General features: G+C 47.4%; 1 protein-coding gene across 3 annotated transcripts; it reads right to left on the bottom strand.

Moving 5' to 3' along the window:
- Nucleotides 1-299: 299 nt before the first annotated feature.
- Nucleotides 300-27,357, bottom strand: amot (angiomotin). Of its 3 annotated transcripts, none has more exons than XM_036525759.1 (15): nucleotides 27,327-27,357; nucleotides 15,934-16,074; nucleotides 15,276-15,343; nucleotides 15,087-15,147; nucleotides 12,802-13,786; nucleotides 11,233-11,701; nucleotides 10,495-10,639; nucleotides 8,743-8,835; nucleotides 8,381-8,526; nucleotides 5,524-5,673; nucleotides 3,877-4,067; nucleotides 2,645-2,770; nucleotides 1,803-2,038; nucleotides 1,011-1,259; nucleotides 300-461 (listed from the first exon to the last, which is right to left on the bottom strand). In XM_036525759.1, exons 4-15 carry the CDS (start codon nucleotides 15,145-15,147, stop codon nucleotides 337-339), a joined length of 2,976 nt encoding a protein of 991 aa, XP_036381652.1. In that variant the 5' UTR covers nucleotides 15,276-15,343; nucleotides 15,934-16,074; nucleotides 27,327-27,357; the 3' UTR covers nucleotides 300-336. The 3 variants fall into 3 exon arrangements, with proteins under 3 accessions (XP_036381652.1, XP_036381653.1, XP_036381651.1); XM_036525760.1 differs by lacking the exon at nucleotides 27,327-27,357 and adding an exon at nucleotides 17,291-17,318; XM_036525758.1 differs by lacking the exons at nucleotides 15,276-15,343; nucleotides 27,327-27,357 and having other exon boundaries at nucleotides 15,934-16,001.
- Nucleotides 27,358-27,625: the final 268 nt, after the last annotated feature.

Below are 27,625 nucleotides of genomic sequence, written 5' to 3'. Positions count from 1 at the left end.
TGGAAGGCATGCCTCCAGAAATACTGTACAACAGATTCATTAATCATTAAGAGGGAAAGAACAATGCTTTTACTAACTGTACAAGATATTTTCATTAACATGTCGCTGAAAAGTAGTGCATTTAAACACATGCTCATCGTCACCCAGACACATCTAAAAAAAGAGGAAAAAGGAAGAGAGAGAGAGAGAGAGAGGGGGGAAAAAATCCTTCACCTGCTCTGGAAAATGTCTGTGTGTTTTTCTGCGATTGACTTCCTGTCACATGACTCCTTCGCTGGTGGGTGGGCAGGGGGGCAGGGGGCAGGGAGCAGGGGGGCAGGGGGGAGAGAGGCGGGGCTAAATGAGGATCTCCACCATGTCGTTGTCCACTTCCTGCTGCGCCAGGGACTGGGCCAGCGGCTGGGCCAGCGGCTGCACCGGCGCCCTCCTCTCCAGCGTGCTGCTGTGGAACACCGGCACGTCTGCGGAGACAGACACACAGGAACGTCAGCACCCGCTGTATTACAGCACTATTAGCATTTAGATTAGGTTAGATTCAACTTTATTGGCATTACACATGTAACAAGTGCAAGGCAACGAAATGCAGTGCAGAAATGCAGAAATGCAGAAAAGCGGATGCCACTTACATAGAGTGACTTACATAGGTTACGTTTTTTTTTTTACACGTTATCCATTTATACAGCTGGATATTTATTGAGCCAACTGTGGGTTAACTGGCAACCTTTTGGTTACAAGCCCTGCTCCTTAACCACTACACTGCTACACTCAGCATCACTATGCTGGATAGGAGGATGTTATTTACCTCCTGCGTTCCTTCCGTCCTCCATCGATATACACCATGCACCTGCGTCTATACCTTAAATAGTTGGTAGGATGAAGGAAGAGGAAGCTGGGCACTTTCAATGTGATTGTTTGGTGCAGACTGTGTCAGTATGCCAGATGTGGTCAAGGAAGTAGACTGCAGGACAGTACCTACTATGTGGTCAGGGGTATAGACTGTAGGACAGTACCTGCTATGCGGTCTGGGATGTAGACTGGACTGGGGCTGGTGATCCGGGTGGGTACTGGGACAGAGGGCAAGGCAGGGGTGCTGGGCTTGTTGGACTCCTGGCCCTTATCGGTTTGAGTGCAGCTGTCCCGGCTGCCCGTTTTGGAATGTCCAGAAGCCATGGGGGTGGAGGGCAGGACGGGCGAGGGGGACGAGGAGATGGACTCGGTCCGGAGCGAGTCGGTGCGGAACTCTGGGCCCAGCAGGACACCTGGTGGAACAGAACCAAACTTTTAGTGTATACTTAGCCTGAGAAATGAGCACAATCCTACAGCCTTTTGGGGTACCTGCAAACTGAGCCTCCAAGCCTGAGATACCCATTGTCCATCTAATAACATCACTGTAAAACTGAATAATCAATCTGATAGCAGAAAATTTCTTTGCAAACCCAAGAGAAACATTCATATAATATCTAAATATCTATAAGTCAGTCACACTATAAAGTTAAGCAAGATAATGAATGGTTTTGTCACTGACACAATAACTAGAACAAACTAACATAGCCTGCAGTGATGCTGAAATGCTCTGGATAAAAGTGCTTGCTAAATGTTAATAACGTAATGTAACGTAATGAGTACTGGCAGGGAGTATTACACAGCACAGCCGGGGCTGGGACTGGAATACTGGAAAGGGTTAGGGTTAGGCACTTGACAGGAGAGGACAGGAAAGGACATGACGGGACAGGACAGGACAGGACGGGGCTGAGGCTCCCGTTCCCGGTCCCCCTGTCTTTTTGGGGCGCACCGCCTCTTACCCAGGCTGCCCTTCCAGCTGCGATCATCCTTGCGCTCCTCGGCGATGGGGCTGCCGCTGAGCCCCAGCGAGTGGGACAGCAGGCCCGAGCCGCCTGTGTTGGCGATGGACATCAGGGACTTGGACGGTCGCATGGTGGCCGGCGCGTCCGACTTGTTGGGCTCCTTACGGGAGCGCTGGTGGAGCACCTTGATCATGGCGTCCTTCTCGATAATCTGGGCATGCAGGTTCTTGATCCTTCAGGGAGAGAGAGGGAGAGGGGAAAACAGCTTGAGGACAGGCCTTTCTGGAGCCTCAGGGTAGCTGCTATAGCTGTACTCACTGACTCTCAAATGGTGCCTTGGAGCTTGATGAAAAAAAATCTTTAAACATATACAAATATGTGGAGCTTGACATCAAGCTGGGAATATCCTCTGGGAAATGTCAGAAGCATTTAAAATGAAGAGTGGCATCTCTGTATTTGCAATGGATGCACAATGTATTCTGACAGTAGCACATAATGTCCGTACTCTCCACCTCTACAATTAACAACACACATGCACCCACCACAAACCTTAAGACTGCTCTCTTCTCCCTTTTCCGAGTACTATCGTGGCTGTGTGACCAAACCCTACTTCTCCATGTTTCTGTTGGGAAGCTGAGCATTATAAGACCCTAAACCCAGAGAATTAGCATGTCTGGATGTTTGTTTCACTAAGCAGTTACTCCATGTCAGGGCCTGCAACTTCAAAGGTGGCTTTTATGCGGTTCGGTTTAGTTTAAATCCATTTGCACGGTGAGGTTTCCGTGTATTTTCTAGAGGAGTGTGGGGGTGGGGTGGGGGGGGGGGGGGGGGGGGCTGACCTGCTCTCCATGTCCAGGCAGCGGCGGTTGGCCATGAGGATCTCCTCCTCCTCCTTCTGAATGCGCGCCTCCACCGAGGTGTCATAGCTGCTGGTGGGGGAGTGGCTGATTCCTGTGGAGGTGTCCCTGTACACACACACACACACACACAAACACAAACACGTGTGTAAAAATGCATATCCACGCAGACACACACACGTTACGTTACATTTCATTATGTTACATTCACTTTGCAGACGTACTCTTATTCAGAGTGACTTCCAGCACAAAAGAACAGAAGCGTATCCATTCAAGCTGAATGAGTAACAGTGTCAGACCAGGCTAACAACACTCCCAGTCCAGTGAGTGTGAACATAAAACTATTCAAGCCCTACCACAAGCTAACTTTTGCAACCTGATTAGACAATCTAGAAGGGAAAACACACGCACATACATACACATGTGTGCACACACACTCTCAACAGAGAGGTCAGGATTTTCACGCATTCTACATTCCAGCCGGTGGCTTCAATACCAAGCCATCAGAGAGGAGCGGTAATGTCTGACCAGACCCATTAATCGCTGTGTAAACTACACAGTTCCCCACTGCCGCTGCAATGTTGTGCAATGGTATTTTTACACAATGAGGAGTGCCAGCTGTCTACAAGAAAAACAGTCTCAGCGGCAGCTGTTTTATACCGGACAGCCCTGGTACCCTTTCGTTTATTTCACTGTGTAAACTACACGTCCCCGCTGGTACTGCAATGTCATGCTTGAATCCTCACCCCCCCATGCTAGCTCATCACTGCTTTTGTCTTACCGGCCAGAGCACGGCTGCCAGCACACTGAAGTGATCAGTGAGCCAGGATAAAGAAGAATGAGGAAAGTCACACACACTCTTGCTCTCCAGACTGTCTAGCTTGCGCCTGCTTAACACGGGGTTCTCGTCCTTCGGACCCTTCATTCATAATTACATTACATTATTGTCATTTAGCAGATGCTCTTATCCAGAGGTTTCCATGCTCCATAGGTTTCAGTTTTTTACAATGTTATGCACTTATGCAGCTGGATATTTACTGAGGCAAGTGTGGGTTAAGTACCTTGCCCAAGGGTACAATAGCAGTGCCCCAGCGAGGAATCAAACAGTCAACCTTTTGGTTATGAGTCCTGCTGCTTAACCATAATGCTACACTGCCGCCCATATGAATACTGATCCCTGTCGCTATGGACACCCTCCCGGCGGCGGCGCATACCTCTGCGTGGCGACGGAGGCGGCAGCGTCCAGGGCGAACTGCCGCATGACGCTCTCCTCCAGGTACTTCTGCTCCCACTTGGTCATGTCGGCCTCCAGGGCCAGGATACGCTCCTCCTTCTCCCGCAGGTGCTCCATGAGCGCCGTGGTGTTGTACTCGGGGCTGCTGTTGTTCTGGGAGCTGCCCTGCCTCTGCACCACAGAGAGAGAGAGAGAAAAAGAAAGCAAAAAAAACATTTGTGGTTTAATGCACTTGTGCCTCTACCAGCTAGCTTGTGTACCTTGTCTGGCCAACTTTAGAACTTTAGAACTTCATGCAGCACTTCTAATATTGTGACGCTAAGTATGGCTTTTGCTTGTGTTGTACTCTGCCTCACTTGTAAGTCGCTTTGGATGTAAAATGCAATAAATGTAAATGAGGGAAGGAGGGAGGGAGAGAGAAAGAGAGAGAGAGAAAGAGACAGGGTTAGCAGCCATCTCCTCCACCTTTCTTTCCACACACGTGTACACATACACACATGTACAGACAAAGAGACACCTATGCACATGCACATACACACCCACACCGATACACACAATGAGACACACACTGACACACACACACACACACATGCAGACAGTAAGACACACAAACACACACACACACACACTGACATGCACACACACATGCAGACAGTAAGACACAAACACACACACACACATGCAGACAGTAAGACACAAGCACACACACACACACATGCAGACAGTAAGACACAAACACACACACACACACACACACACATGCACACATAAACACACAGACCAGTGTTTATCCTTGCTCCAAGACCCATGCTGCTGTTTCCTCAGTCAGCTTTTACAGGTTCTATTTATAGGCCAGCTCATATACAGGATGAAACTGCAAAATGAAAAGCTCTTCCCATTAGCAATACCTATGTATTTGGAGAGGATCCCCAATTTCATTGACGCATTGTTTAAGGTACTCCTACATCCGGCTCTGTGTACCCCTTGTTATTCAGAGCACTCCGCCATGGCTGCACTGGCACCTTTCAGAGGGGGCTCCGAGCACCAGCACCTCTTTGCTCTGGGCCCCTAATGAACTCCACAGCTGTCCCTCTCTTCCTGCTCCGTCTGTCCCCGGGTCGTCGGGTGTAAACAGGACTTTTGCTGTTCTGCGGGCTGCGACCTTTCACCCACATTCACAGCACCCAGCGCAAAAACCTGCCTCCCGCTCCCATACTGTAAAAACATTCCTCTACGCCAGGCCCGGACACACAGGAAGCGGACGATGGAATTCAAGAAATATAACGTGGCCCCCGAGACGGTGCGGTCTTGAATTCTGGGATACCCCACAAGCCGCGGGCTCGGACCGGGCCCCTACCTCTTGGCTTTCCTCCGCGTGATGTGGCGTGCGTATGTGCATGCATGTGTGTGACGTGGAGTGCATGTGTGCATGCATGCGTGTGTGTGTGTGACGTGGAGTGTGTGCATGCGTGCCTGTGTGCATGCATGTTTGCATACATGTGTGCACGTATGTGCATGCATGTGCATGTGCGCATGCATGCACGTGTGCACATGTGCGTGTGTGCGTGCGTGTGTGCGCGTGTGTGTGCGTGTGCGTACGTGCGTGTGCGCATGACGCGCGTCTCACCTGCTGCATGCGCAGGGACTCCAGCTCCCGCTCCAGCCGTGTGCGCAGTCGGTGCTCCAGCTGCTCCCTCTTCTCGCAGGCGGCCTGCAGCTGCGCCAGGGCCTGCTGCATGCGCTCCACCTTCTCCACGTACACCTGCTTCTTCTTCAGCTGAGGGGGGGGGGGGGGAGGGCAGACACAGGCCGCGGGTCAGAGGGGAAAACGCACTGAACCCTGTCACACGCTCACTTTACCTTCTACAGTTAAAATGGGACCTTCAGATCTAATCCTGTTCAGGTCAGAGGGGACAATGCACTGAACCCTGTCACACGCTTATTCTCCCTTCCACGGCTGAAACAGGACCCTCAGATCTGATCCTGCTTGCTTTTCCTTTCCCACTCCCCTCTCTCCTAGTCCTGGCCTTCTCTCCTAATTTAGAGTCTCATGCTCAGTTTCCTTTCCACAGTTAAAATGAGACCCTCTCCCGCAGTCCTGGTCCTGGCTTAATTTAAAATCAGTCCAGTCCAGTCCAAGTCCAGTGCCAGCCTTTCAGAATGTCCTTCTCTAGCTTTTCAGTTGCACAATATATCTGTAATTATTCCTATGGTGTAATACAACAGATTGATCCAGTTAAGGAAGACACTCAATGGTGAGAGAGGAGAGAGGTTTATGCATTTCCCGCATGGAAAGAAGGCCAGGCCTCTAACCACCTTCAGGCCCTTTCAGTACAAACGTGCAACTAAAGGCACTTTGTTTCAAAAACAAGCATACGTTTGTGGAAACGGTGGACAAAAGCAGAGCAGGCCCTGGTCTTCAGGACTCTCTGGGTTTTTTCCTGTTTTTTCTCCATCTTGTTAATAGGCCATCTGGGACGCAGCCAGGCTATTTCAGAACAAAACAGGGTGCAATCAAAGCTCGGAGCGGCTCCAAGTTTACAGCGGGAGGCTTCTCTTCCCACATAAAAAGGCCGCTTTTGGGCTCCGGCTTCCGTGAAGCCTCTGCCTCTCCTGATTCAGCCGGGGTCACTCTGTGCTATCTGGTCACTCAACCGCACGGCCCTTATCGGAGGCAGTGACTTCTTACAGGGGCTGACTTCAAAGAGCTCATTTCAGGGGAGCGCTACGTGAGCGCAGAGGCGAAAAAACACGTGTGGTGGCGCTGTTTGTGGGGCAGCAGTTTGCCACGGCGCTAAGCAACAGGGCTAAACTATGGCTAAATGGGGTGTAAACTAAAGATTGCCAGCTCCATTTCCCCGGTGGGCGCTGCCGTTGTACCCTTGGGTACTTAACCCCAACTGCCTTACAAAACTCCCAGCTGCGTAAATAGGTAAAATTGTGAGCTATGTAAGTCTCTCTGGATATTAGCCGATCTGCTAAGCAACGGCAATGTTTCGCAATGGGATTAAGGAGACATTACACCTACGAAGGCAGCGCTAAGCAATTATACTCGGGCGCAAAGGCATAATCTGTACAGGGCCGAGGAAAGCTGAGAAGAGGCTGACGTTAAAGGCACAGGGGAAGAGTGTGCAAACCGGTCAGACCGACTTTCTCCGGCCTGGGGTGTTTCTGGGGGAACAATGGGGACATTCTGCGGAGCAGGGCCGGGGGCGGGGGGGGGAATAAAAGGCAGTGTCGTGATTGTTCTCATCTGTCTGAAAGCGGCTCCGAACCTCTGCCTGCGGTAGCCCCACACCGGTCCTCTTTAGAGCAGAAAAATGCACGCCATGTGCCAAGAACAGGTCGGGAGGATTCGGCGACTCCCGTAATAAGGATCAGCTCTAAAGCTCGGTTTTATTGTTGCTTTAAGGCCTGCGTTGTATTTCTCGGGGCTATGTCTGCACGGTTGCTCTCAGACTGCTTTGCTTGTTTGTTTGCCACATGATGCCTCCACACAGAGAAAATCAAGAGGATCTCCCTGAGGGGTTGGGATTGCAGTCCAAGGTTTGCAGGTCTGAATCCAAGATGTGGCACTGCCATTCTGCCCTCGTGCAAGGTGCAGAATATCAATTAGTTCAGTAAATATCTAGCTGCATGAATGAATGTTTCTATATAAAATCCATGGAAACCGCAATCAGTAAAATTTGTTAAGCAATTGAATAGTGTAATAGTTAAGAACCAGCCTTTGATAAGTGGGTTGCTGTGTAGTTAATACTCTACCCAGAGTGTTTCAGACGGTGTTGTAGGGAAAAAAAAGTGAGATATTTCATTTAATTCCACCATATTGCTGTAGGAGAGAATAATGTAGTGTAATGTTTGATGCTTACTTAAGACTTGTATGACGTGAGAGCTGGCAAGCTACACATATTCTTAGAGCAAGTTAGTGGATGGAATGCATAAATTATATTAAAGAGGGCAAACAAGCAAATGGTGGTAATGTGATTAACAGGTGGGACAGCTGCTTTGACTCTAATTTAATAACTCTTAAGGCTCCACAATTCTTGTTCATGTCCCTTCTTGTCCACAGGGGGGCGCAAGTACGTATACAGGAGAGGGAGGAGTTGATCCGACACTAATTTAGTAAAGAAATGTGTTACTTCCATCTTGCTGATGGTGCTATTAAACTGTAGCGTAGGTCTGATGGTAAAAGTGCCTGAACCTCCAAATTCTGGAATGTATAATCATTCCATTTCTCTTTACATTTTTTTTTTGCTTGACTAATTGTCACCCTCATCCTGAACTCATTATAATGCTTGTGATTTACATCTCAGATATACTCTGACCAGTTTATTAACATTTTCACTGAAGTCCCGGTGGGCAGTGCACTCACCACACCACATGCTGACTGCAGAATTTGGAACAATTCCCCTAAAACGTAAGATCTCAGGGGAAAAAAAAAAGGTATGCATTATTTATAATAGGAAAAAAGCCGTCCCACTCACTTCTTCTTCCAGTTTGACCACTTTGGCCTGCGCATTGTTCAGAGCCTGGTCCCGGATCTCAATGTGCCGGCGCTGGTCTTCATTAGTGGAGCGCAGAGCATTGAGCTCGATCTCCAGCTTCTCCTTCTCCCGCAGTGTCTCTTTGTCTGCGGACAACAAGACATAGTCACAAGAGGCACGGTGCGTTCGGCCGCTTCAGAAAACCGCCGCGCGCTAAGGGCGAGGAATGTGTTCAGAAGATGAAAAGGAACCGATTTGAATTCCAAATCCGTTTCAGTGGGGAAGAATACGCCGCAGCGCCGGAGAGAGTGCAGGCATCCGTCGCTGGAATTTCCGACTAATCCGTTTAAAGATGTACTCACTCTGAGCGAGGAGCTGCGAGATGGTCTTGCGGTTGTCCTCGGATCCTTCACACTCCTTAGCAGCTAGCTGCTTGTTGGCAGTTTCCATGCGCTCTGCAACATGAAAAAAAAGGCACTGCTCAAATCGGCCTACTTGTCAAACTCACTGCTTTCCTTAGTAAGTGCTCTAACTGGGGCAAAAAACTGTCACAGCACAACTATATAGCATCACTTTTACATACTTTTATAAAACTTTTATAAGGTGTAATATAATTACATAAGAAGGATGTTAATAAATCAGGATAGTCAGTATCTGCAAGAAAGATGGGCGTTTGCGAGACGGGTGTTTTTTTTTTTTAATCTCTTTACAGAAAGGCGTCCTGAAACTAACGTCTCCTATTTCACTGTGTGCATTTTGCAACTCTGCGGAATGCGGGACCCAGCGAAAGGTACACGGTGTTATTCGCAGACCAGTCGAAAATGTGCAATTGTGATTCTTATAAGCCGCTTTAATACAAGCATCTTGGATGGAGAAAAGGCTGTGGGCTGAAGTGAATATGGAGGCTGGGGGAATTCAAATCCCTCAAGCGGTTTTAATAGACGTGGAGCCGAGGCAAAACGTCAGGCTCCCGCCAAAGATTCCATTCCCTGCCTCTCACAGTTCCCTCACATAAAGCACTACAGGGGCCGGTTGCTCAGCAAATTGGAAAACAAAAATAAAACAATAACTTTATGTGAGTGCATTTCCCATAGTGAGCTTGTCATAATTCACTAATAAAAAGGACAAAAAAAAAACTGGCCAGGACAAAGGCGCCATTATTCTGGAGATGTTTTTCTGATGCCTCATCGAAGATTCAAGCCAAATGTTAGAATAATATTTACAAGAGTAACATATGCACAATTATTCAGATCTACCGTTCTTTACCTGCATTATTCCCAGTTACACAAAGAAAGAAAAAGGACACAAGAACCCAGGACACATTTTACTTGGTGCAGAAACATGAGAGTACCACCCGTTTACATGTGTAAGATGAAGACGGCGTTACGCTGCCAAGAGAATGAAAATTTCTGAAAGAGGAAAAAAAAATGTTTCTGTGTGTTTTGCTTTAAAACCATGGAATCTCCCCACGGAGACCCAGTCTGGGCTCTCTGCCACAAATCAAGCTTTTTTCTCTTCTCCGCAGGCCTCAGAAAGACCACGAAGCGCAGATGTATCAGTGTCCACACTCAGGTCTCAGCCACTCTCTCACACACACACACACACACACACACACACACACACACACACACACACACACAGTTGTGTTTCCACGGACAGACTTTGCTCTCTGCTTCAAACACGCACTCTGTTTCAAAAAAGATACCAGACTGATCGATAGTCCCTGATACTCAACTCAATCAAAGGGAGAATTCTCTGGTGTCACACACATATCTCCTGAGGTCTGATACTCGACAAACTCAACAGAATGCGATCTCTGAAATCCCACGGAAAACAATTACGTTTGTAGGTCATATAAGAGTATATATATGCTTTTGCCGAAACTCATTTCTTGCACCTTCCGTTTGTCTAAACATACACCGTTTGTTTGTTTTCTGCCAGATCAGCTGCCACCGCAACCTTTAAACCTACAGTCTGGTAAAATCATTAGGATCGCCATAGAGATGTGCTGTGTGGGTTGTGTGTCAGGTGATCTCTGGAGTGCAGAAACCCCCACCCCCCTGCCATGGACCCCCCCCTGCCTCGGCTGCAGCCCCCCCCCCCCGGACGCCTACCTCTCAGGTCCCTGTTGAAGTCGTGCAGCCTGCGCACCTCCAGCTCCAGCTTGTTCCTCATGGTCTTCTCCAGGGCCTCCCTCTTGCTGGATGACTTTGCCAGGTTCTCATAGGCCTCTGACACCAGCTGGATCTCGGTCTCCAGCTACAGCGTGAAAGACGGGGCGGTTTTCAACCTTGTCAGCTCTCTGTGACATTAACCACACTTCAGTCTTTTCGTGATGAAAATAACGAATCAGCACGTTGGCTATCAGTAAAGAACGGTTGGGCTAAATTTATGAAAGGGCCAGAAATGCAGTACCTAGCACAGAATATGTAGACTACAGTTGGCAAGACAAAGGCATGATTTTTGATGTTACTTGTCGAGCTGAAAAAACTTTGTTCACCACAATTCTGTACTTGTGAGATGCATGTTACTTGTCACAAGCATCAACGCCATTACAGTCACATTACATTATATTACACTGTCGTTTTGCAGATGCTCTTATCCAGAACGACTTACACAGGTTACAATCTTCACATTATCCATTTATACAGCTGTATATTTACTGAGGCCACTGTGGGTTAAGTACGGTGCCCAAGGGTACAGCAGCAGTGCCCCATCAGGGAATCGAACCAGCAACCTTTCGGTTACGAGTTCTGCTCCTTACCAATATGCTACACTGCCACCCTGGCGAACAGACTGAGGCAGTGTCTTAGACCGCTCAGCCACACTAGCGGTTAGCGCGCAGGTCCTACCTTCTGCAGCTTGGCCACCTTGTCGCAGCACATCTCCATCTCCTGCTTGAGCATCTGGTTCTCCTGGGAGAGCATCTCCACCATCTGCTGCGCCCGCGCCACCATGGCGTAGGGCTCGCCCTGCACCGAGTGGGGGTGGGGGTAGGGCTGGGGCGGCTGGTGGTGCGGCTGGCCCCTGGGGGCCGACATGTAGGGGTCCGGCTGGAAGCCGTGGCCCCGCTGCGGGGGCGGGTGCACAGGGCCCGGGCCAAAGGGATCACCCTGGTGCGAGCCGGGCCCCTGGGGGCTGCGGGGGCCCATGAGAAAGGGCTCCCCAGGGTGGGAGACGGGGAGCGGGTGGGGGGACCCCATGAGGCTGCTGAGGGTGGAGGACTGGGCGCGGGACAGCGAGCCCACCGACGTGACCGAGGAGGTGGGGCTGTGGTGGTGCGGCGGCCTCTGGGAGTGACCTGAGCTCTCCTTATTGGATCTGGAGGAGACACGACTGACCAATCACGTTAAAGCTCAACAGCAGGCTCGAGTAATGAACGCTGCCTGTTGTTGTACATACTGAACTTTTCCAAGAGCTGCCTTGGAATCAATGACTGTTCAAATGTCAGCATTTGATCCAATTAGAACAGACCATAAAGTGTTCAACAATGAGGAGCACACCTCCCTGTCACCCTTTAAACCAAATTTTATTGCTTACTTGGATACTGTAGGGGAAAATTATGAGCACTGCCACATTTTGAAATGGCAACCCAAAAGAGCTCATGATCAGAACTGCACTCATGTTTGGTGAAACCTAGTTTTTAGTTAAGCGAACGATCCAAACACTAGCTAAGATGAAAGAGGCATATCCTTTGTCTTCTACGCTACTCGATTAAGTCAGTATCATGTAGCAACATGCTGAGGGTGGGTGACACAAAAGTAAATATCCAAGAATTCCACCACTCACTGCCACAAACTTGTTCCGAGTTAAACTGACTGAGGAAAACTGGCAAAACAGGCTCTTGGGTACCTTCCAAAAAATGTGTTGATGTTGCAAGGCAAGGCGTTTTATAAATTCAATCACTGACCCTTTCAAAATCATTCATAGCCATCATAAACCTGTTCTGACAGACTGTATTTTCATACTATTACAAAGTTCTAGTCAATTATGGTGCCATACTTTGCCAAATGTGCCAACGTGTATTATTTGCATTTTATTATTCAGGTTTGTTTATTATTATTTGAATCTCCATGGAAACTTACAAAGCTTACGTTTCACATATAATCTGTTTAAACAGCTGAATATTTACTTAAGCCATGTAGTGCCCTGCATAAGGGAGTAATGGGCAACCGTGGATTTGAGCCTGCAACTTTCAAGTAAAAGTCCGGTATCTTTTAATGTTATGACTCACATGCTCGTAGTAAGAGAACGCAGGCCAATGCAGTGTAGTTTTAGATTTGATGGCTTTATCACTAGCTTTATGGTACTCTAGTTAACCGGACATAGTTTGTACGGCAGCCTGTTTCAGGAGAAGAATTAGAGGAGGGTGTCTTGGGAGGAGCACCTCAGAGAAAGGCATCACGGGATAGGACACTTACCGAAAAGAGCCGTACTCGGGGGGTGGCTGGTAGCGGACGTGGGGCATGTCGGCGCGGCCCTGCTGGCTGCCGCGGGGGTCGGGGTAGTAGTGTCCCAGCTCCTGCTGCTGTGGTTTGGGAGGGGAGGCCATGTTCTTGAAGGGGTAGTCTGGGGGCGGGCCCCGGTGCTGGACAGACGGCTTGTAGTAGTCGCCCGGGGGCCCCGGGGGAGGGGGCTGGGGGGAGAGCGGGGAGCTGGTGACGGGGGCGTGGGCCTTTACCCCGCTGGTGGCCAGGGAGAGCTGCATGAGCCGCTCGCTGAGGGAGCGGACGTGGCCCTGTTTCAGGTCCTTCAGCCCGTCGTCCTGGTGCACCTTGCCCGCGCTCACGCGCTGCACCGTGGGCCGCCCCTCCGTCCGCACCTTCGGGTTGCTCACGCCCGTCACGTAGAAGGCCGCGCCCACCGAGGGGGGCAGCTGCTGCTGCCCCCGAAAGTACTGCGACTGCACCTTGGCCTCCTCGTACGTGGGCAGGTCCTCGGCGCTCGGGCCCTGCCCGCCGCCTCCCCCTCCTCCGCCGCCTCCTCCTCCACCTCCTCCCGCTCCTCCTCCACCTCCTCCCCCTCCCCCTCCGCTGCCCCCTCCCCCTCCTCGGGCGGTCAGCTGTTTCTCCATGCCCCCGTCCGCCTGCAGCTCTTGGCCCTGTGGCTCCTGTCTGGCGATGTGCGGAACCATGGAGTGGTCGTCGCCGGGGCCGCCGGCTCCTGTATATCCCACCGCGCCGCTCACACCGCCCTGCTGCTGCTGTTGCTGCTGCTGCTGCTGCAGGGCCAAGTAGTTCCTGCCCTCGCCATAGCGCATCTGCTCCTGCAGGAGGCGCTGCAGGACGGTGTTGCTGCTGCTGCTGCTGTTGTTGCTGGATGTCTCCTCCGCCGCGGTCCTCATGTCAGCTTCACGCAGGCCCCGGACTTCATGGAAGGAGGAACTCCGGCCGCGGTCGACGCTCCCTGCCCAGAACGGACGAGCACCGGTCACTCCAGCACAGCACAGGCCAATCCAGCCCAAAGACACAGCGCAGACACTTGGAAGTGTCTACCAACAGTCCCAAACTCAATACGGAAAACCAACAGTAAGGGATAAAATGGATGATTAAAAAAAAAAAAAAAAACGGAACATATGATGTTACATGTAACGCTTAATGGAAATGAAATGATGGACAAATAAAACCCATGGTCTGAAGCCACCATTATCCTTTGAGCACCTAGAAGAGTGAAGTCCCCAAACACAAATACAGCGACGAAAGCTTTAACACAATGACTGCTAGGCACCACCGAGACCAGTGAGGATTATTTTTCCAGAATTCATAGTGTATAGGTACAAACCCACACATATAAGTGTCTTGTATAAAAGCAAAGCTTTTGCTTGTGCCCTTTTAAGTCCAATTAAAAGTGCGACATTTGACACCAAAAGTGTCCGTTATGTTTTTGAAAAAATGATTTTGATATATAGTCCGGCCAAATTTGACAGTCACCCAAACCAACTGATTATGCAGAACTAAAACCCAGCGTCATGGTGCTAAAGACCACCCAGGAGGACAATACCACTTCCCTTCTCAGCGGCTCATTTGGTGTCAGTACTGTGCAGTACTACCTAAAGCCCTGTGTCAGCACGCAGTGATATTTCCCAGAATGAACCATTTTCCCAATGTTCGCTTACAAAAAAAAAAAAAAACATGGATCATGTGACTCTCACCTTCCCAAACCAATCAATACATTAGTTAGGAACTTTGCCATCTGCCATTTTTAGAATGCAATTAATATTTCAAATGTATTATTATTATCATTATTATAGTATTAAAGAAAATGTGTTAGAAATCAAGGTCGAACACACAAGGTCATTAGGAAGAAACCACTCCAGGTAAGAGTTAACATTAGGCTTTATAACAGAGCCTCACACCAGTCCTGAAAAACCAAAATCCACAGAGCGGTCAGAGGACTGGGGATGGCAGCCTATTTGGTCCAATCAAGGCAAAGATAATTAAGTGGCTGGCAGTAATGTAATACTGCAGATGTTTCTGCCCTGAAGGATCAGCACTGAGCAGTTCTGCCTCACAATGTAAACACAGAACATGCTTTGTTAACTTCAAGCCTGTAGCTTCATAGCGCAGCAGATGTATAATTATTAGGAAATGCTATGCTACAGCCAAATAAAACACTTCAAATGAGTGGTTTCTGCTAACAACGTTGGATGTCATTAGCGGTCTAATGGTTAATGCAGCTTCTATAATAAGGAAGGTGAAATTATTACATCTATTGCTTTCTGATATTCTTCTCATTCGCAAGGAGGATGAAGCTTTTTTCCGAAACATCTGTGGTAAATAAATAAGTTTAGGACACAAGTCAGGTTTGGGCCATCTGGGCAGCGGTTTCCACAGTTCAAGAGGGAAAAGAGAGAGAAAGAAAAATAATGTCATGGTGGCATACTCTCCCCACATACTTCAACATTTACTTCCTGCTGTGCTTCCCCCAAACCTTCTCTGACTGACTCCCCCTCTTCAGACTCAACTACAATGACAATGGACAATGGAGGATGGGTGAAGGAACAAATACAGACAGAACTTAAAATGAAAAAAGATGGAGGCAATGGAATGACCACAGGCAGTGTTTTGGCCAGGCCTGAATCTTTGACTGGCATGATTGCGGCCTTCCCTGTATATACAGCAAGGCCGCAACCGCTGCCAGCCGCTCCATGTGCCGGGAGCCCGGCCACCTCTGTTCACAGACAGGCCCTGCAATGACAGGCTTATTTCTCAACAAACGTGAGACACATTTTTTAAATTTCATTCACAACCTTTGTGAGCTCACCTCCCATTAGGCCTGCTCAATCAAACATTCCCTGTGGTCAGAAGGTTGCCTGTTAATTCTCGACGTGGGTGACGCGTCATGCTGTTAATGAGAATTAAAACCCACAAAACATGAAATCCTGACTGTGGATTCCCCTGCCGACTGCCAGCGTCTGTCTTTCTCTGGCCTCTCCTGACACTTGCCTCGCCCCGCTGTCCCCCGCCATCCCGCTGTCCTTTCTCGTGGTTACCTAACACCCCGCCCCCCCCCCACCCCGAGGCCTGTCCTGTCCCTGCCCTCCCCGCACCTACCTGTCTGGCTGCTCGCGTCCCCGTCCCGTGTCACTGGCCACCCCTCATGGCTGCGCTCCGCGGTGTCCTGCTGCAGCAGAAGGTCCTCCAATCGCTCCAAAATGTAGAGGCGCTCCGCTACGTCCCCCACGCCCAGCCACTCTGCAACAGGAAGGCACTCTCACGAGCCAGAACAATGGGGGCGGGGTCCAGGGACGACTGGGGCAGGGGGGCAGTTGGGAATGTGAAACGGGTAGGTGTGTGTGGGGGGGGGTCAGTATGTCGTTTCCTGGTTCTGCCAACCAAAAAAAAAAAATTCTTCCTTGTTTTTCCTCGTGTCCATGAAAGACCCCTGCAGCTGTGTCCCGGTGATGGGCAAATGGACACTGACCTCTCATCTACAACCGTACACAGGATGTCAGGGCATGTGAACTGCCGACTGGGGAAGCAAGCCTTCTCTTAACAACACACACCCACACACTCCCTACACTCCCTACCCTGGGCATTTATATGGGGGACTGTTTGTACCCGACATCCAAATGAAGAGCTTTAGAGAATGAACCTGTCATTAGACCATCAGAGAGGAACCAAAATAAAGCCATTACAAAAGTGGACTAACAGTCTCTGCTGAATGTTTGGAACATTCCTGGGAGCTTCATATGACCTTCAGTGTTAGCAAGAGTGCAATTAAGCCTGCCTTACTTCCCCCTTTTCACCAACAGAATCGCGCAAAGTCTGTGGATAAAGTCACAATGGTTCATAGCTTAACAACAGAAAGTAAGCTTGCTGGCATATATCCATGAAACCCACTCAGGTCATAAAAAGAAACCACAATGGTACCTTCGGAACCAGGCAGTCCAAAAATTCTGTCCTTGGATGCAAACACACACTAAAATTGTTTCAGGCTATGACTAAGACAATCGGTTTCACAACAACAGCTCCTAAACACCCCCTCTCTCACCCCCACCCTCCCTGTTTAAAAAAAAAGACTTCCAGATGCGACCTCCTCCTTCCAATTAGCCGATGGTCATACTGTAAAGTTCCTTGACTGTTTCAGATAAACAGTTTATTCCACAGCGAGGGCTTGCTGAAATGAATTCGTGGAATCCAGCATTCCAGCGAGTCCGTATCAACAGCTCTAGATAGGTTTCTCAATAAGTGTTCTAAAAGGGTCTGACCTCCATGTTTTCAACAGTTATATCAGTGACACGGTGTGCTGACAGTGACAAAGTAGCCCCCCACCCCCCCTACCCCCACCGCCACCACACTCCACCACCCAAGCCCCTGGTCACGGGAGGTATCAGCGCAGACACAGATGTCACAAAAACATGGAAACATGATGTCCCTCCTAAACAATGTACACAAAAGATACACTCACCAAATCTGATCCCTGAGTGCCCTGCAGTACAAAGTATGGGAACAGCATGCAATTAACAATGCATTATGATTAAAAAAACAGTAATATTTGTTCTACGTATCAGCCATTGTTCAAGACAGTGGCACGCCGTACTCACAACTGGATTACAAAAGCACCATAAGAAAATCAATCCGGTTCTGCAAACTGCATACTGCAGCTACAAACAGTAAGTGAAACAACAATGACTTGAAGGGCACTCACTTACAGCACCTTTAAACAGAGAAAGACGGCATGTTTCCATTACATTTAAACACACAACCAGATAGAGTTTCTCTCCCGTTTCGTACCTGTGCGATTTCTCTTTTCACTCGATCCCCAACTTCATTCCAGACGAAGAAAAAAACCCAGCGAAGAATCTACTCCGCTTGTCTTCACCCTACCCTTCCCACCGCAGATCCACAGTGACGCTCCCAATACCTCATTCATTCCTTCAGGTGTGGCCGTGGGACAGGTGGATCTGGGGCTCCGCCAAGTTCCCTCTCACACCCTCATACCTGGGCGATGTCGTCGTCGGAGACAGGTGCGCAGCCTGACTTCCCATCAGCCCTGTTTGGCCACTAACGTTAGCGGAGCGAGCCAACCAGAGGTGGCCGAGTCGTAAAGCGCCGATAAGGAAACCGACTACCTGGAATGTGCTGGTGAGATGAAAAGGCTGCGCTGCCGCTCTGCTGATTCTGCTCAACGCACTTCACGTGCCAAGACAGCCGGGCTGCCAGAGAGCACCCAGAACCAGGAAAGGCCATGCTGTGGGGAGCTGTGGCACTAAATTACATTACTTGCGTTTAGCGGACGCTAATCCAGAGCGACTTACATCAGTTACACTTTTTTTTTTTTTACAATGTTATCCATTTATACAGCTGGACATTTACTGAGGCAATTGTGGGTTAAGTACCTTGCCCAAGTGTACAGCAGCAGTGCCCCGGTGGGGAATTGAACTGGCAACCTTTTGGTTACGAGCCCTCCTCCTTAACCACTGTGCTACACTTCTGCCCCTGTTCAACCAGCATTTACAAAGTCGAGAAAAAGAGCGGGCAAAACTCCAAAATACACTCATTCCACTCTAGAGAATAGAGATGAAAGCCTAAATTTGTTATTTTTACCTCCTCCCCTTTGTAATAGTCAAGAACACTTTAATCTAAAGATACTCTAAAGTTCCTTAAATGTAGATTTCCTAACTCACCCCCTGGCCTGTTCACGTTAGGCAAGGACATCTTTCTTGAACTGACTTGATGTACTCCAGTGAAGTTTTAGTCAATTTTTGGGGGTATATTTTTGTCTAAGACTAGGTCTTTATTCTATGATTCAACCTGAATTCTGTGATGTAGCAGATATTTTGAATGGAGCCGGAGGTTATGCTCTCTTGTGTAAATATTTGCTTTCCCTGTGCATGTTTCCCAGGGCCCTCTCGCAGAGAGTGTTTATTCTGGTAATACGGCAGGAATGTAACATAATGTAAGCGGAGAGAGCGGGGAGAGACTACCTCTGAATAACATCACCTGACAGTGAGGTCACCGCTTGACCTCACCAGCCTGAGACACACTGCAGGTTTCAGGCTGGGTTTTGCAAGAGACACTCCAGGTTGCCGAGTGGGTGACGAGAACACCAGCGCCACTGGGACCGTCAGCGGCACCCCTTCACATAACTCCCCTTGTGACGCTGGCATACCACGCACCAACGCTCTAACTCTGCCAACTGCCCAATGACAGGTATCAGAATGAAGACAGAAATAAATGCCTCAAACATTGCCATGCCACTTCACATTTCCTGAGGGACTCGCAGCTTGTGCGAAACGCGGGTGTAACTTAAGAGGAGATCGAAATGTCTTCTCCCCTCCGGTTGGAGTCCACTTTGTTTTCACACTCTGGAAGGACTGGGCCGCAGGGCTTTCCAGTCTTTGTCCCACCTCCCCTCTCCTCCTTACAGTAAGTGAAACTCTACACCTCACCCGGAGCAACGACCAGCGACCGAGAGAGCCGGGAAATCAGGGCGCGGGGAGCGGGGTGCAGGGAGAGGGGCGCACATTCCACGGACACGCGGTCACGCTGCCCCAACACGGCAACCTCCTGACACACAAACACAGAGCAGGAATGAACGGCTGACCTTAAAGAACCTTGCAGCTAAAGCAAAGCACCCCCCCCATACACACGCACACACACACGCGCGCGCACACACACCATCCAAATCTTTCACAGGCCGTGTTTACGTAACAAGGGAACATTCATGGAAGCCTTCCAGTTGTTTAATGAAGTCCAGAGAGCTCTTTCACATTAACTTTTTTACTTGAACTTAATGTAGGACATGATAACACTGACAATATTGTTGTGGAAGAGGAAAGGGCCAAAAGAGAGGGTGAGGGTGGGGGTGGGGGATGTTGTGGGGGGGGGGTAAAGTCTTCAAAAGCAGAGTGAGCAGTGAGGAGGGGGAAATGGAGAGGGAGAAATCAAGGGGGTGAGAGAAACAGAAAAGGAGAGAGCGAGAGCAGGAGCGAGAGCGAGAGAGAGAGCGAGAGAGAGCGAGAGAGAGCGAGAGAGAGCGAGAGAGAGAGAGAGAGCGAGAGAGAGCGAGAGCGAGCGAGAGCGAGCGAGAGAGAGAGAGAGAGAGAGAGAGATTAGGCGCAGGGAAAACGGAGAAACACATGGCAGGAACCAAGCAGGAAATGCAACATTCCAATCTGGACAGCCTGCCGCTCTCGCTGCAGAGAGCAAACCTCGACCTCCCTCTGTGTCCATTACCCAGAGTTCTGTGAGATTTTTAAACAGTGGAACCGCTGAGAGAATTAAGCCAAGAAATTCTGACACATCTGCACTCTCTGCATCCATCTTTCCTTTCCCCCTCCCCCTCTTCCTCTCTCTACTGATTAATGATTCATTTTGAGGCATTGTATTACATTATACATTTGAAGGGGTTGTCTTAACAGTGGTACAGACAGAGGCCAATGTACTCCTCTGGAGCCAACACACTCTTGAGCTTTACTGAACAAATAACTGCTTACCGAACTTTGTTGGTGTAAGATAGCCAATGGCCTCTGTTTATACTCACACTTTGGCAATAAACCAGAATTTTTTAGGTCATTACTCTCAAATTTCTCTTAACAGTAAGCACCGCACATTACTACAGCATGGTTTAAATACTGTGTTATCCTTAAGACCTAAAAGTGATTTATGAAGCAGGATTAAAGGAAATAAATGTGGTCTATTAGCCATTTAATAGACACTAAACCATTTTAATCTTGATTTGAATAAAAAACAGACGTGAAAGAGGAGGAAAGCTGCAATCTGTATCTAATCAGTCATTTTGCATTACCCCTTATGTAGGCAGTATAAGCAAACACTTACTCAAACAACCATCCTGGTTGTTTTATAACAAAACCCTGCTTAAAAGCACCACATATTTAGCTTCGAACTCAGACCATCAAAGTTCAAGCCATTCCAGGTCTTATCAGCAACCCAGCCATCTGAACTGTGCTGGCATTTTATGATTCTTATCTTATATGACAGTCATATTGGAAGGTATGTATGTATATTTGTATCATGGTCAGTATTAAGACCAACTAATTCTTCATAGGTCTTGTCCGTTGAAATAAAAGCTTAATGAAAGTGATCGAGCTGCTCTGCTCTGATAGTTTACAACCAGGAGCTCTTCTCATAGGGCCGCAGGAGCCCACGGGCCAGACACAAGGCTCGGCCGCAAGCTTTTATCACGAAGCCCTCCGCTGTCTCTCTGAATGAGAACCTTTGCAGTGTGGCTCCCTCGCGCTCCTTGATCCAGGCCCGGGTGTTCGGAAAAGTGGCGCTCACCCCTACACCCCCCCGACGCAGCCTCTTAATGGAAAGCATGTGCTGCCGAGATGAGATCGCCCTTCATCTCCGCTGCCGACGCTGCACTGCTGATTTATTTCTTCTCTGGGCAGAAAAAAAAGGGGCAATTCACCCCCTTTTTTATTTCTAAAAGCACCAAACACCTCTCCAGGCCCACAATGTAGATTTATGATGCAATGAAATTAACACACTGACTGAGAAACTCTCAGTGAACTGTTCAGCGCGGTGGACAAGTAAGCCATTTTTAAGTCCATCCTCCCCTTTTCTGAAATCCAATCTCAGGCCGGTGTAACATTAATTGAAGGTCACAATGATCTAGAAAAGACTGGAATTCTGTATTATTTAGGAGACGCTACATCCGCAGGATAAAGGAGACTGTCCACAGTTATCACACTGCAAGTGCATTAAAAATATGGAATATTGTGGCATCATGTAGGTACAATGGATGACAGGGAGAGTCAGGTGACTAAAAAACAGCTCTGTCTGGAATGGGATCGTCATTGGAGAGCACGGGATTATTGCCCAAAGCGCTGATACCGAGACACAGTACTGACACATTCTCCTTGAAGCTTGATTAATAGTCTGGAGATGCGTCTGACGAGAAAGCGGCTCAGCCCATGAAATCTGGTCATGCCTGCTGTGATATTTGCTGTCCTAAAGGTGCCTGCTCTTCCCTGAGGTTATCGAGTGCATTGTGCAACATGACCCCGTGACTCGCATTGAGTTTCCCGGTCTCCCGAGCACAAACTATGCTGTTTCTTTCCCTGCCGCTACACACAAGCAGCAGCATTGGATAGCTTTTGCGCCGGGAGAAGAAAAGCAACAAAACACACATTTTTCTCAGAAGGAATCTCTACCGGTGATATTCTGTCACGGGAAGAAGCTCAACATTTGCTCGCAGGGTTCGCACAGAATCGATTGTCTAAAGATTCAGCTGAAACTTCTCATCTCGGGGGAATGGATTATGTTCACAAATAGCTATGAAAATTTCCCCAGTGTGGAAAAACGCTCACTGAAAAACATATCTGAGCGCATGCAAGGCTGAGTCAGCAAGCAGGAGGAGGGATACAGAGAACGGGGGGGGGGGGGGGCACGGGGAGAGGAAGAGCTGAACAGTCAGAGACATTCCTTCACCCTGAGTCAATGCCGCTGGGCAGTTTCCTGGCGGACGCGCACTACCTCTACAGCTAAACAAAGCCTGGGCCTCCTCATTGGTACACTCCTGCAAAAGGCAGGGGAAAGACGACAGAGTACAGTTGGACCTTTTTTTTTTTCTTCCCTTTTTTCATTTGGAAGTACAAAGCAGTTGGTGATTGCTCATTGTAATTGCAGCATTTCTTGGAATGCTGTCGATGAGAACCATAGCAGCCTTTAGTGCTGGGGGAGGACTTTTGTCTTTGACTTTGGTTAAGAATGCTTTGATTTGTCTTCTACAAGCACTACCACTAAACATGCTTAAAGCCCTAAAATAAGTACAAATTATGAAATCTTTTGTTCACGGTATTGAACAAAAGATTGCTTCTATCTGACAGAGTCCTATGACTACTGAAGGTGGGAAAAATACCCACTGTAAAATTCACAAAGAATACAAATGTTTACAAATGACTCCCTTGTCCACTGGGGCCATGGAGCTAAAGTTAAACATAGTGACTAGAAAGGAAGGTATTAAACTGTTCACACTCGTACTGAAACAGGCGAGTCCCTGGTGTTCCAGAGGAAGAAACATGTAGTGACCACAGTTTGACGTAGGCCCGTATGCCAGCCAGTTCACTAGGCCACATCTGAGGAAGCCAGCCTCTTACAGCTCTGTGGATTCCCCAGGAAATGAAACACAATGGGGGTCCCAGTCAATTAAAAAAAAAAAAACACTGCTTTCAAACGAAAATGAACTGAGATGCTCGTATTCTTCTTTACTACCAGCAGTATGGAAACAAAGGTGGAGACAGCTGTAAATGGATTCTCCAAAAAGGTCAACACTGCAAGAGGCGCACAGATGGAAAGAAGCCTTCAAAGCCTCCCGTGTATAGTAGAATTTACATGTGAATGAAACACATATGCTCCCTGAAGTCCACTAGGAGTTCAGCTTGCATAGGGAGAGTTCATCGTATGTCAAGAAGGGTCAACTGAGAAATGTGGATCAATTAAGAGAGTTGATTGGACAAGAGCACTTGAGAAGCACAGGTTTCCCTTCTCCATGGAGCAGGCACTCACTTAATTACGACTGACATGCAATAAAGCTGAATCCCTCACATCTGTGACTGCATACTGTATGAACGCCAGACACTGCTCCCCACTTTAGAGACATTCCTTGGAGGAATATGGTGACATCTGTTAGCATTGACTTGGCCCATTGATTCTCAGGGGCACCTGTTAATTATTTAACAAGATCCCTTGGCTGGCTCACAGTCTACAGATTTGCACAGAGGTCAATGTGGCACAAAAGCCAGAGGTCAGCTTAACCTCCGTCAGGAGTTGGACAGGTGGAAAAAACATATGTGTGTGTAATACAGTAACATACAATCAGTGATTCACACATCATTTCTCTGCTTTGCAGATGCCCTTATCCAGGGAAACTTACAGGGCTTACTCTTCTAGGTATTATATATATTGCCTGGGTAGTTGAATAATTAAGATTTAATATTTTTCTAAAGGGTACAACAGCAGTGCCACACTTGAGATTTGAACCGACATGTTTCTGGTTACAAGCTTAGCTTCCACACTACTACCTCAACTAAAGCATCTCCATGTGGAGGTTTCTGTAGCATTCCCACTCATATATACAGTATTACATGCTAAACACTGTGTGAATACAAACAAAAAAAAACATCCAGTTCTGTAAGTTTTAGCCTCAACAGTGATGAGTGGGATAACACCAAACATGGACACAGAACAATGACAAGGAAGCTAGTGAGACTATTTATGTTTACATGTTCTATGGGGGACAACGCCTGAAAACATTTCATTGTTACCTTATGTTATGAGCTTTGACATGAGACTTCAAAAACTCTTGAAGGCATAATTTTGTTTGTTTACAGCGAAATCATTATCTACTTCAGCTTCCATGTGTTTTTTTTTTTTTTTGAAGTGCAGCTACAAAGCGTATCATTCATTGAGATCACTGCCTAAGGGTGAGGTATAAGCAATCTATAAAAATGAACTTACAATATGCACAACACAGACAGTAGCTGTCAAAAGTATGTGTCTGCAATCCACCAGAATACTGACTACAACAGTCACGAGCTGACCACAAATTCCAAACCTTGTATTACGGCGTGATTCAGATGCTGTCAGGAACACACTATACGAGCACATCATAAAAACGTACCGTTTAAAACGAATCAAAAGGCACTTCAAACGTGATCTTAAGAAAACTATTGTGATGTCAGTAACTTATTGAAAGCCCTTTCCCAACTGTGCAGAGCGAGAAACCCAAATGTAATAGCCACACAAACGCACTTCTCTGCGTGTCAGAGGTGGAATCATGCTTCGGCACATCTCACTACAGCCCAGCTTTACCGGCGGGCGGTAGGATGCACTTTCAAAACTTGTGGCTAGATTTAGTCGAGATTTATTTCCGTGATAGTATCCGCACACGGTGCCACTCGTACCAGTTTAAAACGGAGGTACAATCCCCTGCAATCGAGGCCAAAACATTATATGTTTGTTAAATATAATACATACTCACAAAACCAGCTTTCGTACATATTTAGTAAAATCATTTAATCGCACGATTGTTTACCTTATAAAGAAACTTGAATGTAAGATTACACGTTCTTCTCCGTTCCGTCCTGCTCGCGACTGTACTTTTCTTGCGCTTTAAACGGGTACAGACATCTTCTTGTAAAATCTCCACCGGTTATGATCCTAAAAAATGCTGATATGGCTGATGATCCAAGTCACTACAAATTCAATTCGTCGGATTGTTCTTGCACTTTTTCCTCGTAAAGCGTATACTGTACTTCCCATTTCTCATTTGAGTTGCTCTAAAGTTTAGGAATCCCTTTTTTCCACCGGACTGCGCTATGAAGAGAATGCATGGAAAGACGGCCCCCTTCTAGAAACCGCAAAGTCCCAGCAGCAGCAAATTCATCTCGGCTTTGAGGCGGAATATGCAGCAACCCCCTACCCCCTCGTTTCCTATCCTACAGAAATCCAAAAAGTTTTGAGGTGGGAAATCCCTCCTTCTTATTCTGCCATTGGAGGTCAGCCAGATTCATTGGCGTTTCAGTTGGCTTTTGCTAACGTCACTCAGGCATTAAATAAAAAACGACAAAAGCCTTTTGTACGTTTGCAGATCAGCTTTGCAGCTAGCCAGCCACACTGCTCCCTCCACCGCGCGCGCGTAGCTGCCTACTCCATTCACGAATCTTTTAGCATCATGTCCTGCCTCCCTCGACCCAATTCGTCCCTCTTCTAGTCGACCTTTTTTCGACTCGGGTTGGCGAAATCTTTGTTCATGTAAGCGAGGGATCATATTAGTTCAAAATAAAAGAAGAATATAATTGTAAAACTGGGGAAAAAAAAACTTTCGAAATGTGGCCCAACTTCAAAACATCGAAATGTGCGTCCACGCAGCTATGACTCTGAAGAGTTGTTATTCTGCTCGAAGGACTTCAGGAATAACTTTGATACTGGGAAACGTTATTATTTTTTCTTTGCCTTAAGATGTGTGATAGGAGTGGGCAGTTTGAGGGCGCCAGCAGCAGATTTAAGTTGAAAGGGTGATTGATCTTGATAACTGCGCTCAGATAAACCTGCCTCAAAGTTAACCTTCAAAATCGATTATGCACGGTTCAGCAACATGAAATGGCCAGTCACTCCTCGGTTTCTGTTAACGAGTCTTTAAGATGAAATGTTTAAGAACGCCAGCCCAGTTAGGTCTCCATAAAAACCTGACGAAAAAAATAACGGTAGCAATCACAATCCGAGGGGTCGGATAGACTACCGAGCGGCTGCCTCCGCATTGGAGGCTGGTTGCTAATCTCCTCAATATGTTAATGATTGCATGTCAGTGGCACAAGAGGCAGATTTAAGACACAGTCTTGAATTCCTCTCTTGCCTGGAACGGCGCCTACATAATGTAATTTAACGCAGGCCTTATCCAGACACGAGGGATATCCTGCTTTAAAATTCTAAACATCATACATCTATTCCCAATCCACTCGGGGAGGTGAGATGACTTTATAAATGCGTATAGTATTGTATTATTGTATAGTATTGAGCGCATACAGTATATGGTAATAGTATTTAATCGTACAAAAACACATTAAGAAAGAAAATGCATCCATGGTAAATAATCCTGTAATCTGATAAATAATTTCACTGAAATATAATATCACGCAAAGTTATGGAAAAATGTGATGCATAATTGTTTGAGTTGAGGAAAATTTCCCATTGCAAAGTGATTGGTGTAAGCCTAGGCCAGGCACACATTACTGCGTAAATATTACTCATGAAAAAAGTACATTCCTTTATGATGTGATTTGCTCATCTCTATTGTCTACATGCATCCTTTTCAAATCCTTTCATGTCCAAGGAGTGTCTTCTGATACATTTAATTTAATTGGGACAGGTGAGTAGAGAGAGCAATTAGCTGAATCACGCCTCTGTGTGCCCATCCCATGAGAATGCAGCACATCACAGACCAGAATGTCTAGCATTAAACATCTGGTGAGGGCGGTTTTACGTCACTGTACGGAACAAGATCTCAAAACAAACCTCCCAAATCATGAACTCTTCTGCCCTGGCATGCTTAAAGACATCGGACCGAGAGAGAAGGGGGAAAAGAGACAGTGAAGGCAATGACCCAAGTGCACGTCTGCAATGTTTCTGTGTCTGTGGGGAAACTCTGTCATTGTGCCATTGTATATGCTTTACGTTACGTGCCAATGTCAGCACTTCCATATCCCCTTGCATCAGAGAGTTTCAATCAACAAAATCTTTGTTGATTGTGCTGCTTTACACCTGCTTTCCCAGTGACCACTGACAGTCATTTACTAAAACGAAATAGAAAAAAGAAATAAAATAAGAACTACAGGAAATAAGGGAAATTACACTTTGTACTCTTGCTTTGTAAGACTGTCCAGATAAGAGCATCTGCTACATAACAAAATATAAAATGTTATGTATTTTGATAACTCAGTGTCTTGAGCAAAATTGGAAAACTATGTTTTCCTCACCTAAAATTGAATCGCTGACATCCAAGAGATCCAGTCCACACACAGCGTTTTCTGAAAATACAAGGTAATTCTGAAAATACAAGGTAATTTTATACAACAAGGTTGTATTATTTACTGACATAATGTACTGGAACATAGGGACAGTGAACAGTTTGTATCCATCTAATGATGTATATCATTACTTTGCTTTTATGCCCCTGACATAGGATCCCATGTCAAATCCTAATTACAACAATTTACAATTCAATTTTGATTGTAATCCAAGAGCAGTTGCTAAGGGGGAACAGCAAATATTCAGG

The sequence above is a fragment of the Megalops cyprinoides genome, chromosome 3 (genome assembly GCF_013368585.1).
Source record: "Megalops cyprinoides isolate fMegCyp1 chromosome 3, fMegCyp1.pri, whole genome shotgun sequence".
Taxonomy (NCBI): Eukaryota; Metazoa; Chordata; class Actinopteri; order Elopiformes; family Megalopidae; genus Megalops; species Megalops cyprinoides.
This window is presented reverse-complemented; position numbering and strand designations above follow the sequence as displayed.

What these genes read in the sequence shown, in the direction of transcription:
- amot (XM_036525759.1), bottom strand. Translation starts at nt 15,147, where the DNA reads ATGTTTCGGAAAAAAGCTTCATCCTCCTTGCGAATGAGAAGAATATCA. An exon ending in CTTCAACAGGGACCTGAGAG is followed by an intron (nt 8,836 to 10,494) that starts GTAGGCGTCCGG and finishes TTCATGTTGCAG; the next exon opens with AGCGCATGGAAACTGCCAAC. An exon ending in CAGCTGGAAGGGCAGCCTGG is followed by an intron (nt 1,260 to 1,802) that starts GTAAGAGGCGGT and finishes CTGTTCCACCAG; the next exon opens with GTGTCCTGCTGGGCCCAGAG.